The sequence below is a fragment of the Pseudophryne corroboree genome, chromosome 4 (genome assembly GCF_028390025.1).
Source record: "Pseudophryne corroboree isolate aPseCor3 chromosome 4, aPseCor3.hap2, whole genome shotgun sequence".
NCBI classification, from domain to species: domain Eukaryota; kingdom Metazoa; phylum Chordata; class Amphibia; order Anura; family Myobatrachidae; genus Pseudophryne; species Pseudophryne corroboree.
In genome coordinates this window covers 575,320,831-575,335,977 of record NC_086447.1, presented here as the reverse complement: position 1 = coordinate 575,335,977, position 15,147 = coordinate 575,320,831, and the positions used below count along the sequence as shown (strand labels likewise).

The 15,147-nt window shown below is 44.3% G+C and overlaps 1 protein-coding gene across 3 annotated transcripts in view; it reads left to right on the top strand.

Annotated features, from left to right (window-relative positions):
* Nucleotides 1–13,876, top strand: part of AIG1 (androgen induced 1) — a 931,740-nt gene extending 917,864 nt beyond the window's left edge. For all 3 annotated transcript variants that reach the window (XM_063917488.1, XM_063917487.1, XM_063917485.1), the window contains one exon: nucleotides 13,204–13,876. Coding sequence is in view for 2 of the 3 variants with exons in the window: in XM_063917487.1 (XP_063773557.1) it covers nucleotides 13,204–13,241 (38 nt within the window). In the remaining variant the exon portion in view is untranslated. The remainder of the gene's footprint in view (nucleotides 1–13,203) is intronic.
* Nucleotides 13,877–15,147: the final 1,271 nt, after the last annotated feature.

Below are 15,147 nucleotides of genomic sequence, written 5' to 3'. Positions count from 1 at the left end.
GTCAGCACTTTGCAAAAAAACTGTTGACGACATGAGACAGCCGGCAAATCAATTAGTGCCTGTCCAGGCGTCTCAGACACCGTCAGGGGCCCTAAAACGCCCGTTACCTCAGTGGGTCGACACAGACCCAGACACAGATACTGGGGTAAATTTACTAAGCTCCCGATTTTGACCGAGATGCCGTTTTTTCATCAAAGTGTCATCTCGGTAATTTACTAAGCAGTAATCACGGCAGTGATGAGGGCATTCGTAATTTTTTGCAAGTCCAAGAAAAAAATTACGAATGAATACACCATCGGTCAAAACGCGGCTGTTTAAGTATGAATCTCGGTAATTTACTAAGAAGTGCAAAGCAGAAAAAAAAAAAAACACTGCCGTGAAAAATTACAACTCGTAAAAAAGTGCTAAAAAAAAAACAGACCTGCTTTTTTTTCCCGTGATTGGATAGGCATGCAGGGATCCATGAGATCCGTGCATGTATATCAGTGGGAAGGGGTGGGAAAGTTGTTATTTTATTAAAAAAAATTGCGTGGGGTCCCCCCTCCTAAGCATAACCAGCCTCGGGCTCTTTGAGCCGATCCTTGTTGCAGAAATATGGGGGGAAAATTGACAGGGGTTCCCCCATATTTAAGCAACCAGCATCGGGCTCTGCGCCTGGTCCTGGTTCCAAAAATACGGGGGACAAAAAGAGTAGGGGTCCCCCGTATTTTTAAAACCAGCACCGGGCTCCACTAGCTGGACAGATAATGCCACAGCCGGGGGTCACTTTGATATAGTGCCCTGCGGCCGTGGCATCAAAAATCCAACTAGTCACCCCTGGCCGGGGTACCCTGGGGGAGTGGGGACCCCTTCAATCAAGGGGTCCCCCCCCCCCCAGCCACCCAAGGGCCAGGGGTGAAGCCCGAGGCTGTCCCCCCCCATCCAATGGGCTGCGGATGGGGAGGCTGATAGCCTTTTGTGATAATGAAAAGATATTGTTTTTAGTAGCAGTACTACAAGGCCCAGCAAGCCTCCGCCGCATGCTGGTACTTGGAGAACCACAAGTACCAGCATGCGACGGAAAAACGGGCCCGCTGGTACCTGTAGTACTACTACTAAAAAAATACCCAAAAAAAGACAAGACACACACACCGTGAAAGTAAAGATTTATTACATACATGCACACAAACATACATACATACTTACCTTATGTTTACACGCAGGTCGGTCCTCTTCTCCAGTAGAATCCAAGGGGTACCTGTTGAATAAATTCTACTCACCAGATCGTGGGTCCCAGGGTCCTCGGGGCATCCATTTGTAATCCACGTACTTGCATAAAATAAGAAAACGGAAAGCCGAGCCACGAACTGAAAGGGGCCCCATGTTTTCACATGGGACTCCTTTCCCCGAATGCCAGAAACCCACTCTGACTGATGTCTAAGTGGGTTTCTTCAGCCAATCAGGGAGTGCTACGTTGTAGCACTCTCCTGATCGGCTGTGTGCTCCTGTACTGAGTGACAGGCGGCACACGGCAGTGTTACAATGTAGCGCCTATGCGCTCCATTGTAACCAATGGTGGGAACTTTCTGCTCAGCGGTGGACCCCTACTCTTTTTGTCCCCCGTATTTTTGGAACCAGGACCAGGCGCAGAGCCCGATGCTGGTTGCTTAAATATGGGGGAACCCCTGTCAATTTTTTCCCCATATTTCTGCAACCAGGATCGGCTCAAAGAGCCCGAGGCTGGTTATGCTTAGGAGGGGGGACCCCACGCAATTTTTTTTAAGGATTTTACAGTGTTTAATTTAAAAAAAAAAAAAAAAAATGAACCCCAGCACGGATCACACAGATCCGGCTGAGATTCATTGTAAAAAAGTCGGCAGTGTTTTGCTAATCACTGCCGTAAAAAAAAAAAAAAAAAAACGAATGACATCGACATCGGAACAAAAGAAAAACCCGAATACGGCAGCTTAGTAAATCCGTCGTAACAAATTCAAAAAGTTGCAGTTTTACACTTTCGATGTCATTCGTGATTGAACTTTGACCTGAAACGGGAAAATACGAATGTTAGTAAATTTACCCCACTGAGTCTAGTGTCGACGGTGAGGAGACGAACGTAATGTCCAGTAGGGCCACACGTTACATGATCACGGCATTGAACATTTCTGACACTACAAGTACCACAAAGAAGGGTATTATGTGGGGTGTGAAAAAACTACCAATAGTTTTTCCTGAGTCAGATGAATTAAATGAGGTGTGTGATAAAGCGTGGGTTTCCCCCGACAAAAAACTGCTAATTTCTAATAAATTATTGGCACTATACCCTTTCCCGCCAGAGGTTAGGGCGCGTTGGGAAACACCCCCTAGGGTAGATAAAGCGCTCACACGTTTATCTAAACAAGTAGCGTTACCGTCTCCTGATACGGCCACCCTCAAAGAACCAGCTGATAGAAGGCTGGAAAATATCCTAAAAAGTATATACACACATACTGGTGTTATACTGCGACCAGCTATCGCTTCAGCCTGGATGTGCAGTGCTGGAATTGCGTGGTCGGATTCCCTGACTGAAAATATTGATACCCTGGACAGGGACAATATATTGTTAACTATAGAGCATTTGAAGGATGCATTACTACATATGCGTGATGCACAGAGGGATATTTGCACCCTGGCATCAAGAGTAAGTGCTATGTCCATTTCTGCCAGAAGAGCATTATGGACGCGACAGTGGTCAGGGGATGCGGATTCCAAACGACATATGGAAGTATTGCCGTATAAAGGGGAGGAGTTATTTGGGGCTGGTCTATCGGACCTGGTGGCCACGGCAACGGCTGGAAAGTCCACCTTTTTACCCCAGGTCACCTCACATCAGCAGAAAAAGACACCGTCTTTTCAAACTCAGTCCTTTCGTTCCCCTAAGTACAAGCGAGCAAAAGGCCACTCATTTCTGCCCCGGGGCAGAGGAAGAGGAAAAAGACTGCACCATGCAGCCGCTTCCCAGGAGCAGAAGCCCTCCCCTGCTTCTGCCAAGTCTTCAGCATGACGCTGGGGCTTTACAAGCAGACTCAGAGACGGTGGGGGCCCGTCTCAAGAATTTCAACGCGCAGTGGGCTCACTCGCAAGTGGAACCCTGGATTCTACAGGTAGTATCGCAGGGGTACAAACTGGAATTCGAGGCGTTTCCCCCTCGCCGGTTCCTGAAGTCTGCTCTACCAAAGTCTCCCTCCGACAGGGAGGCAGTTTTGGAAGCCATTCACAAGCTGTATTCCCAGCAGGTGATAATCAAGGTACCCCTCCTACAACAAGGAAAGGGGTATTATTCCACGCTGTTTGTGGTACCGAAGCCGGACGGCTCGGTGAGACCAATTTTAAATCTGAAATCCTTGAACACTTACATAAAAAGGTTCAAATTCAAGATGGAGTCACTCAGAGCAGTGATAGCGAACCTGGAAGAAGGGGACTATATGGTGTCTCTGGACATCAAAGATGCTTATCTCCACGTCCCAATCTACCCTTCTCACCAAGGGTACCTCAGGTTTGTAGTACAAAACTGTCATTATCAGTTTCAGACGCTGCCGTTTGGGTTGTCCACGGCACCTCGGGTCTTTACCAAGGTAATGGCCGAAATGATGATTCTTCTTCGAAGAAAAGGCATCTTAATTATCCCTTACTTGGACGATCTCCTGATAAGGGCAAGGTCCAGGGAACAGTTAGAAGTGGGAGTAGCACTATCTCAGGTAGTGTTACGTCAGCACGGGTGGATCCTAAATATTCCAAAATCGCAGCTGATTCCAACGACACGTCTACTGTTCCTAGGAATGATTCTGGAAACAGTCCAGAAGAAGGTGTTTCTCCCGGAGGAGAAGGCCAGGGAGTTATCCGAGCTAGTCAGGACTCTCCTAAAACCAGGCCAGGTGTCAGTGCATCAGTGCACGAGGGTCCTGGGAAAAATGGTGGCTTCTTACGAAGCGATTCCATTCGGAAGATTCCATGCAAGAACGTTTCAGTGGGATCTACTGGACAAATGGTCCGGATCGCATCTTCAGATGCATCAGCGGATAACCCTGTCGCCAAGGACAAGGGTGTCTCTTCTGTGGTGGCTGCAGAGTGCTCATCTACTAGAGGGCCGCAGATTTGGCATTCAGGATTGGATCCTGGTGACCACGGATGCCAGCCTGAGAGGCTGGGGAGCAGTCACACAGGGAAGAAATTTCCAGGGCTTGTGGTCAAGCATGGAAACATCTCTTCATATAAACATTCTGGAACTAAGGGCCATTTACAATGCCCTAAGTCAAGCGAAACCCCTGCTTCAGGGTCAGGCGGTATTGATCCAATCGGACAACATCACGTCAGTCGCCCACGTAAACAGACAGGGCGACACGAGAAGCAGGAGGGCAATGGCAGAAGCTGCAAGGATTCTTCGCTGGGCGGAAAATCATGTGATAGCACTGTCAGCAGTGTTCATGATGGCGTCCCGTCTAAACAAAAAACTAGACAGGTATTGCGCCAGGTCAAGGGACCCTCAGGCAATAGCGGTGGACGCTCTGGTAACACCGTGGGTGTACCAGTCAGTGTATGTGTTCCCTCCTCTGCCTCTCATACCAAAAGTACTGAAAATCATAAGAAGGAGAGGAGTAAGAACTATACTCGTGGTTCCGGATTGGCCAAGAAGGACTTGGTACCCGGAACTTCAAGAGATGCTCACGGAAGACCCGTGGCCTCTACCTCTAAGAAAGGACCTGCTCCAGCAGGGGCCTTGTCTGTTCCAAGACTTACCGCGGCTGCGTTTGACGGCATGGCGGTTGAACGCCGGATCCTGAAGGAAAAAGGCATTCCAGATTAAGTCATCCCTACCCTGATCAAAGCCAGGAAGGATGTAACCGCAAAACATTATCACCGCATTTGGCGAAAATATGTTGCGTGGTGTGAGGCCAAGAAGGCCCCTACAGAGGAATTTCAACTGGGTCGTTTCCTCCATTTCCTGCAAACAGGACTGTCTATGGGCCTAAAATTAGGGTCCATTAAGGTTCAAATTTCGGCCCTGTCGATTTTCTTCCAGAAAGAACTGGCTTCCGTGCCTGAAGTTCAGACATTTGTAAAAGGGGTACTGCATATACAGCCTCCTTTTGTGCCTCCAGTGGCACCTTGGGATCTCAATGTTGTTTTGAGTTTCCTAAAGTCACATTGGTTTGAACCACTCACCACTGTGGACTTAAAATATCTCACATGGAAGGTGTCGATGCTGTTAGCCCTGGCTTCAGCCAGGCGTGTGTCAGAATTGGCGGCTTTATCATATAAAAGCCCTTACTTAATTTTTCATTCTGACAGGGCAGAATTGAGGACTCGTCCTCAATTTCTCCCTAAGGTGGTTTCTGCATTTCACATGAACCAACCTATTGTGGTACCTGCGGCTACTAGGGACTTGGAGGACTCCAAGTTGCTTGACGTTGTCAGGGCCCTGAAAAAATATGTTTCCAGGACGGCTGGAGTCAGAAAATCTGACTCGCTGTTTATCCTGTATGCACCCAACAAGCTGGGTGCTCCTGCTTCTAAGCAGACGATTGCTCGTTGGATTTGTAGTACAATTCAGCTTGCACATTCTGTGGCAGGCCTGCCACAGCCAAAATCTGTAAAAGCCCATTCCACAAGGAAAGTGGGCTCATCTTGGGCGGCTGCCCGAGGGGTCTCGGCTTTACAACTTTGCCGAGCAGCTACTTGGTCAGGGGCAAACACGTTTGCTAAATTCTACAAATTTAATACCCTGGCTGAGGAGGACCTGGAGTTCTCTCATTCGGTGCTGCAGAGTCATCCGCACTCTCCCGCCCGTTTTGGGAGCTTTGGTATAATCCCCATGGTCCTTACGGAGTCCCAGCATCCACTAGGACGTCAGAGAAAATAAGATTTTACTCACCGATAAATCTATTTCTCGTAGTCCGTAGTGGATGCTGGGCGCCCATCCCAAGTGCGGATTGTCTGCAATACTTGTATATAGTTATTGTTACAAAATTCGGGTTATTATTGTTGTGAGCCATCTTTTCAGAGGCTCCTTTCGTTTATCATACTGTTAACTGGGTTCAGATCACGAGTTGTACGGTGTGATTGGTGTGGCTGGTATGAGTCTTACCCGGGATTCAATATCCTTCCTTATTATGTACGCTCGTCCGGGCACAGTATCCTAACTGAGGCTTGGAGGAGGGTCATAGGGGGAGGAGCCAGTGCACACCACCTGATCCTAAAGCTTTTATTCTTGTGCCCTGTCTCCTGCGGAGCCGCTATTCCCCATGGTCCTTACGGAGTCCCAGCATCCACTACGGACTACGAGAAATAGATTTATCGGTGAGTAAAATCTTATTTTTTAAGACCCATTTCCATTATACTGGTTGAGGATTTACTAAAATGAGATATGGGCCTATATTTACTAATAATCCGAGTTTGTCCGATTTGGTTTTTTTTTCTAAGTCCCAACACAGGAATTCACTAAGCACAAATCTCGGCAGAGTTTGGGCTATTCGTAATGGTTTCAACGGCAAAGTTCAGAAATACGAATGAATAGACCATCGGTCAAACGTGGCTGTTATTTCATACAACACGGGTATTCACTATTCATTCGTATTTGGGTGTTAGTCTCTGAATGCTCAAGTGTGGGTGTATTTTTTTGCAATTCGTTAAAAAAAGCAGCAAAAAAATAGACCTGCTTTTTCAAGGCGAGTTTGGATAATCATGCACGGATCAGTGAGATCTGTGCATGGTTATCTATGGGAAGGGGTCTGTTTACTGTTAAAACTGGAAAAAAAAATATGTGGGGTCCCCCCTCCTAAGCAAAACCATCCTCGGGCTCTTTGAGCCGGTCCTGTTTGAAAAAATATGGGGGGAAAAAAGACTGGGGTTCCCCCATATTTAAACAACCAGCACCGGGCTCTGCGTCCGGTCCTGGTGCAAAAACTACGGGGGACAAAAAGAGTAGGGGTCCCCCGGATTCTTTGAACCAGCACCGGGCTCCACTAGTCAGAGAGATAATGCCACAGCCGTGGGACACTTTTATATCGGTCCCTGCGGCCCTGGCATTAAATCACTAACTAGTTACCCCTGGCCGGGGTACCCTGGAGGAGTGGGGACCCCTTAAATCAAGGGGGCCCCCCTCCAGCCACCCAAGGGCCAGGGGTGAAGCCCGAGGCTGTCCCCCCATCCAAGGGCTGCGGATGGGGGGCTGATAGCCATGTGTAAAAATAAGAATATTGTTTTTTGTAGCAGTACTATAAGTCCCAGCAAGCCTCCCCCGCAAGCTGGTACTTGGAGAACCAGAAGTACCAGCATGCGGTGGATAAACGAGCCCGCTGGTACCTGTAGTACAACCACACAAAAAATACCCAAATAAAAACAGAACTCACACACCTTGAAAGTAAAACTTTATTACATACATGCACACCTACATTCACACATACTTACCTATGTTCACACATGGCTCGGTCCACTTCTCCATGTAGAATCCATGGGGTAGCTGAAAATAAAATTATACTCACAAAAATCCAGTGTAGATCGGTCCTCTTCTGAGCTTGTAATCCACGTACTTGGCAAAAAAACAAACCGAAAAAACCCGATCCACGCACTGAAAGGGGTCCCATGTTTACACATGGGACCCCTTTCCCCGACTGCCGAGACCCCCCGTGACTCCTGTCATAGAGGGTCCCTTCAGCCAATCAGGGAGCGCCACGTCGTGGCACTCTCCTGATTGCCTGTGCGCTCCTGAGCTGTCAGTCAGGCTGCGCACGGCAGAGATACAATGTAGCGCATAGGCGCTACATTGTATCCAATGGTGGGAACTTTGCGGTCAGCGGTGAGGTTACTCGCGGTCAACCGCTGACCGCAAAGTTCCCACCATTGGATACAATGTAGCGCCTATGCGCTACATTGTATCTCTGCCGTGCGCAGCCTGACTGACAGCTCAGGAGCGCACAGGCAATCAGGAGAGTGCACAACGTGGCGCTCCCTGATTGGCTGAAGGGACCCTCTGTGACAGGAATCACGGGGGGTCTCGGCAGTCGGGGAAAGGGGTCCCATGTGTAAACATGGGACCCCTTTCAGTGCGTGGATCGGGTTTTTTCGGTTTGTTGTTTTTGCCAAGTACGTGGATTACAAGCTCAGAAGAGGACCGATCTACACTGGATTTTTGTGAGTATAATTTTATTTTCAGGTACCCCATGGATTCTACTTGGAGAAGTGGACCGAGCCACGTGTGAACATAGGTAAGTATGTGTGAATGTAGGTGTGCATGTATGTAATAAAGTTTTACTTTCAAGGTGTGTGAGTTCTGTTTTTATTTGGGTATTTTTTTTGTGGTTGTACTACAGGTACCAGCGGGCTCGTTTTTCCACCGCATGCTGGTACTTGTGGTTCTCCAAGTACCAGCTTGCGGGGGAGGCTTGCTGGGACTTATAGTACTGCTACAAAAAACAATATTCTTATTTTTACACATGGCCATCAGCCCCCCATCTGCAGCCCTTGGATGGGGGGACAGCCTCGGGCTTCACCCCTGGCCCTTGGGTGGCTGGAGGGGGGACCCCTTGATTTAAGGGGTCCCCACTCCTCCAGGGTACACCGGCCAGGAGTGACTAGTCAGTGATTTAATGCCAGGGCCGCAGGGACCGATATAAAAGTGTCCCCCGGCTTTGGCATTATCTCTCTGACTAGTGGAGCCCGGTGCTGGTTCAAAAAATACGGGGGACCCCTACGCTTTTTGTCCCCCGTATTTTTTGCACCAGGACCGGACGCAGAGCCCGGTGCTGGTTGTTTAAATATGGGGGAACCCCAGTCATTTCCCCCCCCCATATTTTTACAACCAGGACTGGCTCAAAGAGCCCGAGGCTGGTTATGCTTAGGAGGGGGGACCCCACGCATTTTTTTTTGAAAACTATTTAAACACTTTTTTAAGGTACACAATGAAGCCCTGCACGGATCTCACAGATCCGGCCGAGATTCATTGTGTTAATGTCGGCAGTGTTTTACTAATCACTCACGTAAAACACTGCCCGACATTACGAATGACATCGACATCGGAAAAAACGAAAATGCAGAATACGACAGCATAGTAAATGAGGCGTAAAAAAGAGATTCATTGTGTTAATGTCGGCAGTGTTTTACTAATCACTCACGTAAAACACTGCCCGACATTACGAATGACATCGACATCGAAACAAAACGAAAATGCAGAATACGACAGCATAGTAAATGAGGCGTAAAAAATTCAAAAAGTTGCAAATTCACACATTCGATGTCATTCGTGTTTGAACTTTAGCCTCATTCTGAAAAATACGAATTTTAGTAAATATACCCCATGGTGTCCTTTTTTTGTGAAATCAGGAACAGGCCAGAGATGTTTTGATTGAATTTTTGAATCCTGCAGAACGTGCAAAATTCATGAAAATCTGGCGGAATCACAGCAACCAAAATAAACAATAATTTATTTTTAAAATAACTATATTTTGCTATTTTAAAAAAAACACATAAACAAAATAGGACATTTATTTATCTTATACATATACCAATATACACCCACTTTATTGCAAGGTAAACTATAGGGGAATATATCTGTGGAAAAAGCAAGATTGAGTTTTCCGTTTAAGGCTAGAACTATGTATGTAATGTTATAGTTGACTAAGGCAGTAAAAATGTGAATAGATTGAAGAGATTTTAGGAGGCAGAGAGAATTTTATAATCATTCTCTGGGAATCAGAAATGTAGCAATAATATTCAAGGTAAGTATAATGTGGTCTCCAATGATAGTAAATAAGCATACCAGTAGAAAGGAAAGTGGGAAATCTTACAAGGGTTGGTAGGTTAGTCCAGGGGTTGTGTAATGGAACATAACTGAAGTTAGGATTTGGAAATGTTAAATTGTAAGACCATCAAAAAGGAGTAGAGGTATTGGAAAATAAGAGAAACAAGCCAAGCCAACTCCATCTTCTGCAGAATATGTCATGGTTAGACCCCCATATTACATTGCTTAAACAAAGGCAGCACTTTTTGGAGATGATCATTATTTTATTAATGATCTTTAAACATTCAGATTCATAGACACATTGTGGATTGAAACTATCTGGTCAAAGACCAAATGGTCATTTCAGAAAATATGATTTCTGGTACTGTGCTTATTAATGCTCAGAGAGACCTTGGCCAAGATGAAGAGTTGGACGGGAATTGGATGCATTTTGTGCTTGGAGTAAGTGTACAATTGTGTTTGAAAGTTTGGGAACCCTTTAGAAATCTCTATATATTTCTGCTGAAATTTAGCCTAAAACTACCTCAGATTTTCACAGAAAAGTAAAGAGATCCAAATCAAACAAATTAGATGTGGTAATTTTTTATTTAGGATTATCCAGTATCACATATCTGCGAGTGGCAAAAGTATGTGAACCTTTAGGTTTTAGCAGATATTTTGAATATGAAATTAAAGTCAGGTATTTTCAATCTATGAGATAATAATCAGGTGTGAGTGGACAACCTGTGTTTTTAACAGAACAGGGATCTATATAAGTCTAATGTTCACAACATGTTTGCTGAAGTTTATCATTCCACGAACAAAGGAGATTTCTGAGGACCTCAGAAGAAGAGTTGTTGATGCTCTTCAGGCTGTAAAAGGTTACAGAACCATCTTTATAGAGTTTGGACTCCGCCAATCAACTATCAGATTGTGTACAAATGGAGGAAATTCCAGACCATTATTACCCTCTCCAGGAGTGGTCAACCAACAAAGACCACACCAAGAACAAGGCATCTAATAGTTTTAAAGTTCACAAAAGAACCCAAGGAACTTCTAAGCAACTGAAGGCATTTCTCAGATTAGCTAATGTTAATGTTCATGAGTCCACCATCAAGAGGACACCGAACAACAATGGTGTAAATGCAGGATTGCAAAGAACAAGCCGCTGCTCTCCAAAAAGAACATTGCTGCAGTTTGCCGAAGATCACCTGGACAAGGCAGAAGGCTATTGGAACAGTGTTTTGTGGACAGATGAGTCCAAAATAGAGCTTTTGGATTAAATGAGAAGCGTTATGTTTGGAGAAAGGAGAACACTGCATTCCAGCATAAAAGCCTCATACCATCTGTGAAACACGTTAGTAGTGGTATCATGGTTTGTGCCTGTTTTGCTGCATTTGGCCCTGGACGACTTCCATCATTGATGAGACAATGAATTCTGAATTATACCAGGAGATTCTAAAGCAAAATGTTAGGACATCTGTTTATGAGCTGCATCTCAAGAGAACGTGGGTCATGCAGCAAGACAACGACCCAAAGCACACAAGTCATTCGACCAAAGAATGGTTAAAGAAGAATAAATGTAAAGTTTTGGAATGGCCAAGTCAAAGTCCTAACCTTAATCCAATCAAAATGTTGTGGAAGGACCTGAAGTGAGCAGTTTATGGAAGGAAACCCATCAAAATAGAGTCGAAGCTGTTTTGTACGGAGGAATGGGGTAAATTTCCTCCAAGCCAATGTTCAGGACTAATCAACAATTACTGGAAACATTTACATGCAGTTATTGCGGGACAAGGGGGTCATACCATATACTGAAAGCAAAGGGTCACATACTTTTGCCACTCACAGATATGGGATATTGGATAATTTTCCTTAATGAAAACATGAGCAAGTCTAATTTTTTTGTCTCATTTGTTTGATTTGGTTCTCTTTATCTACTTCTAGGACTTGTGTGAAAATCTGTGGGAATCCTGCATAGTTGGAACGCATTTGCGTCCCACAAGAACAGCATGTAAAAGACGCGATTGCGGAAACCGGAAGTGACCGGTGGAACGCAAATGCGTTCCACGCGCCGGAGTTTCATCGCGGAAACCGGAAGTGGCCGGTGGAGCGCAGATGCGTTCCACCTATACAGCCGGACTGGGAGAGAATGGAGCGAGGTAATTTAGCTCCATCGAGGGGAACTACACTGTAAGGAATTATGGGAGGAGGACAGCAACCTGGACGGACCGGAAATGATAATGACCATTTCCGGAAAAACGAAAATTTTAAACCCATATAGATGCATGTCCAGAGTGATTTTTTATTTAATAAGGATATGTAAATGTTGGGGATACTGGAGAATATAAAAATGGTTTTATAACTGAGTTAAATTGTTGATTGGAAATGTATTAATGAGTGTAAGACCGCCCACCTACTTGTGATTGGTCAGTAGTAGTATAAATATAGAAGACCTAACAACCACCAGTACACCTTGAAAAAGACTCTATGTTGAAACGCGTTGGTGGATTTAGGCAGAGACTGATACGGCGTGGAACCTTGAAAGGCGGAACAGCTGGACCGTGGAGGAGTTACGCCCGGGATTAACCCTTCCATGTGCAACACATGCCTTGTATAGGCCCACTCTGGTACGCAGTTACTCTGTATGGTGGTGGATAACTTGTTCATTGTCACTACATGAATTTTTATAAAGTTTTAGAATAAATGAAAAAATTGTTTTACGCTATGAGAGGCGTCTTTTTCTGATCTCATTTGAGGTATCTTGGACGTCTATGTAAGAAGATATCAGAACGTGAAACACTGTCATCACTATTCCTTGCAAGAATCTGATGGACATTACGTTTTGGTGATATATATCCCAATTGGGGAGCGCTATTCATAATTTTGTTGTTTCACATATGTATTCTGGTTAGTGGTAACCTGTTGAGTAGCTGCACCCCTTGCATTTCAGCGCAGTTGATATATTTTTTTGTTTGAAAATCTGAGGTCGTTTAGGCCAAATTTCAGCAGAAATATAGAGAATTCTGAAGGGTTCACAAACTTTCAAGCACCACTGTATATTTGTATGTATGTAAAGTAGAAGGCATCTCAGAGACACAATCCCCTCAGCTTGGTCAGCAGGTACAGTGTGCTACATTTACACAAAATGCATAAATACGAACATTACAGAGTAACCGTCATGGACAGAAGGTGTACTTGTTAGCATATAACCAATTTATCTATTGGCGTATTAAATCTCCAACCAGACATACTGTATATCTCTAGTTAGCCTACTAACATTGACCATTCCTTTCCAGGGCAAGGGGTACTGGGTAACTGGATCTTCCCTTCAATCTGCATTAGAATAAGATTACCATCACAATGTGACCTCTCATGTCAAACCCCCTCCCCCCCCACCCTATACCCTATGTTGTTAGTGATTTGATTCTGCTAACCTCTGATTATTATTATTATTATTATTTTTTTTTTTCTAGATAATGAAGCAGAAGAGAAACAGGTCAAGGTTGATTGAATCTTGGATGCAACAATTAAACTTTCTTCTACTTCATTCACAAACAATCTGGAAGTGCTGTATCTACTCTATAACAACAATCAGAAGTCTTTGGAAACATTTCAGTGCAGTCTTCTAAGCATGGCATTCTAGAACTGTGTACGACATTTGACACTACAGACTTGTAGCTACAAACTAAGTTATTAATAATAAAAATGTGATCTAAATTTATTAGATTTGAATCTGCCATTATATTCTGAAGGGTAAGGGGAAAGATGCCATTCTGTAACTACAATTTATTTTATAAGGGATTGTTGTAGTAATTTGTAGTAAAACCTGAGAAACAGTAACTCGTGTAACTACAGAAGTTATAGTGACGTAAAGTAACCTTGTTGAGGAACACCTACATTAAAATATATTTGCAAGGTGCCATACCTTTCCTAACAGGGTTTTCTATACATGCAGTATAGACACGTTTCTGTGAGTGATACACAAAATGATCCCATTTACTATTAAGTCTAAAGAAATGTGATAATGACTATAATCATTTGGAGTGCTTAGATATTTTGTTCTGTTTTAAACAGGTTATGTGCCAGTTTACATTTTGTTTTACGTTTCTCCACTACCTTATAATAATAAAGGTAAACACCCCAGGATCAGCAGTACAATTATGAATTGCCTGATACATTGTGCTAAATTACTGCAATATTATATGTTGTTATTACTAGAGATGCTTTCGTTCTCTTCTACCAGGTTGTGTTAGGTTTCTTGTGGTTTGTTCATTATTCAGTTTGGTAAGCGGTTTTTGGGCACTCTCACGACAACTTGCTGTGGTAGCTTTTCAGTAAGATGATTTATTTTGTTTTATGTGTAGTACAGGGGAGTGGTGGTACAGTAACCTGCCTATAATTCCAGCAAAGCTGCAACTCAGCAACATGCATAACTCCTTTACTATCCATGCCACCCCCTCTACCTCCCTTGTTGCCACCACAGCCAGTTCTGTAAATATATACATTTTTTAGATTATGATTTTGGGAGCACAGTGTGATGAAATTATTGAACAGTGATCAGGTGAGAATACACATTTTGAAAAACCTTCTATACACACAGAGCTAGAAGGTGGAGGTGCCATATACTGGAGCACTCTCTTGTCGTGGGTGGAGTGACAGATGACCAGACAAGTGACATAGCTAATATGTCACATGTGACATGGATAATAAAGAAGTAAACCTTAGGACCAGTTATGAAGAAGAGTAATGTGGTGTGGAACAACTATCTAACACAAGGTTGAGAATAGGGAGGGGGTACTAATTACCCGGGCCAGGGCTTGTTTGAGCATCCCCACAGTGGCCTAGGCTAGCTGTTGAAGGCCAAAACCCCACTATTTACAGCATGAAGCTTCAGTGGGCATAGTATTTTTCATTGATATTTTTCAGGAGGAGACGTGGCTATACCTATCGATTTGACCATGCCCATCCTTATCACCCAGACCTTGATCTAATCTACAATTTCATTAGATCCCCTGGAAAGCTCAATCGCTGTTATAAGGCCCCTTTCACAACTATGAATATTTGAAGCTCCTGACCATAACTGAAACCTGGTCGTCTCCACAAGACACTGTTTCAGTAGTAGTCAGAAACTTTAGTTTGTGAGAATTTCAAAACCAGAAACAGATTAGACTAATTGGGCAGTTCCAAACCAGAACATAGATATGGCATACAATTAGGCACATAATATAATAATAATAATTTAATATATCTAAATATAGTGTGTGTGTGTGTGTGATAACCGGGTCTTGTGCCATTTTCTTCAAGATACCGTGAGTGCCGCCTTATGCCCATGATATATATGCTGCATCCCTGCCAGAATTTGATAAGGAGGAAGACACTGGGCGCAAATTATATTATGCAGCATTGGAGTGCCGGAT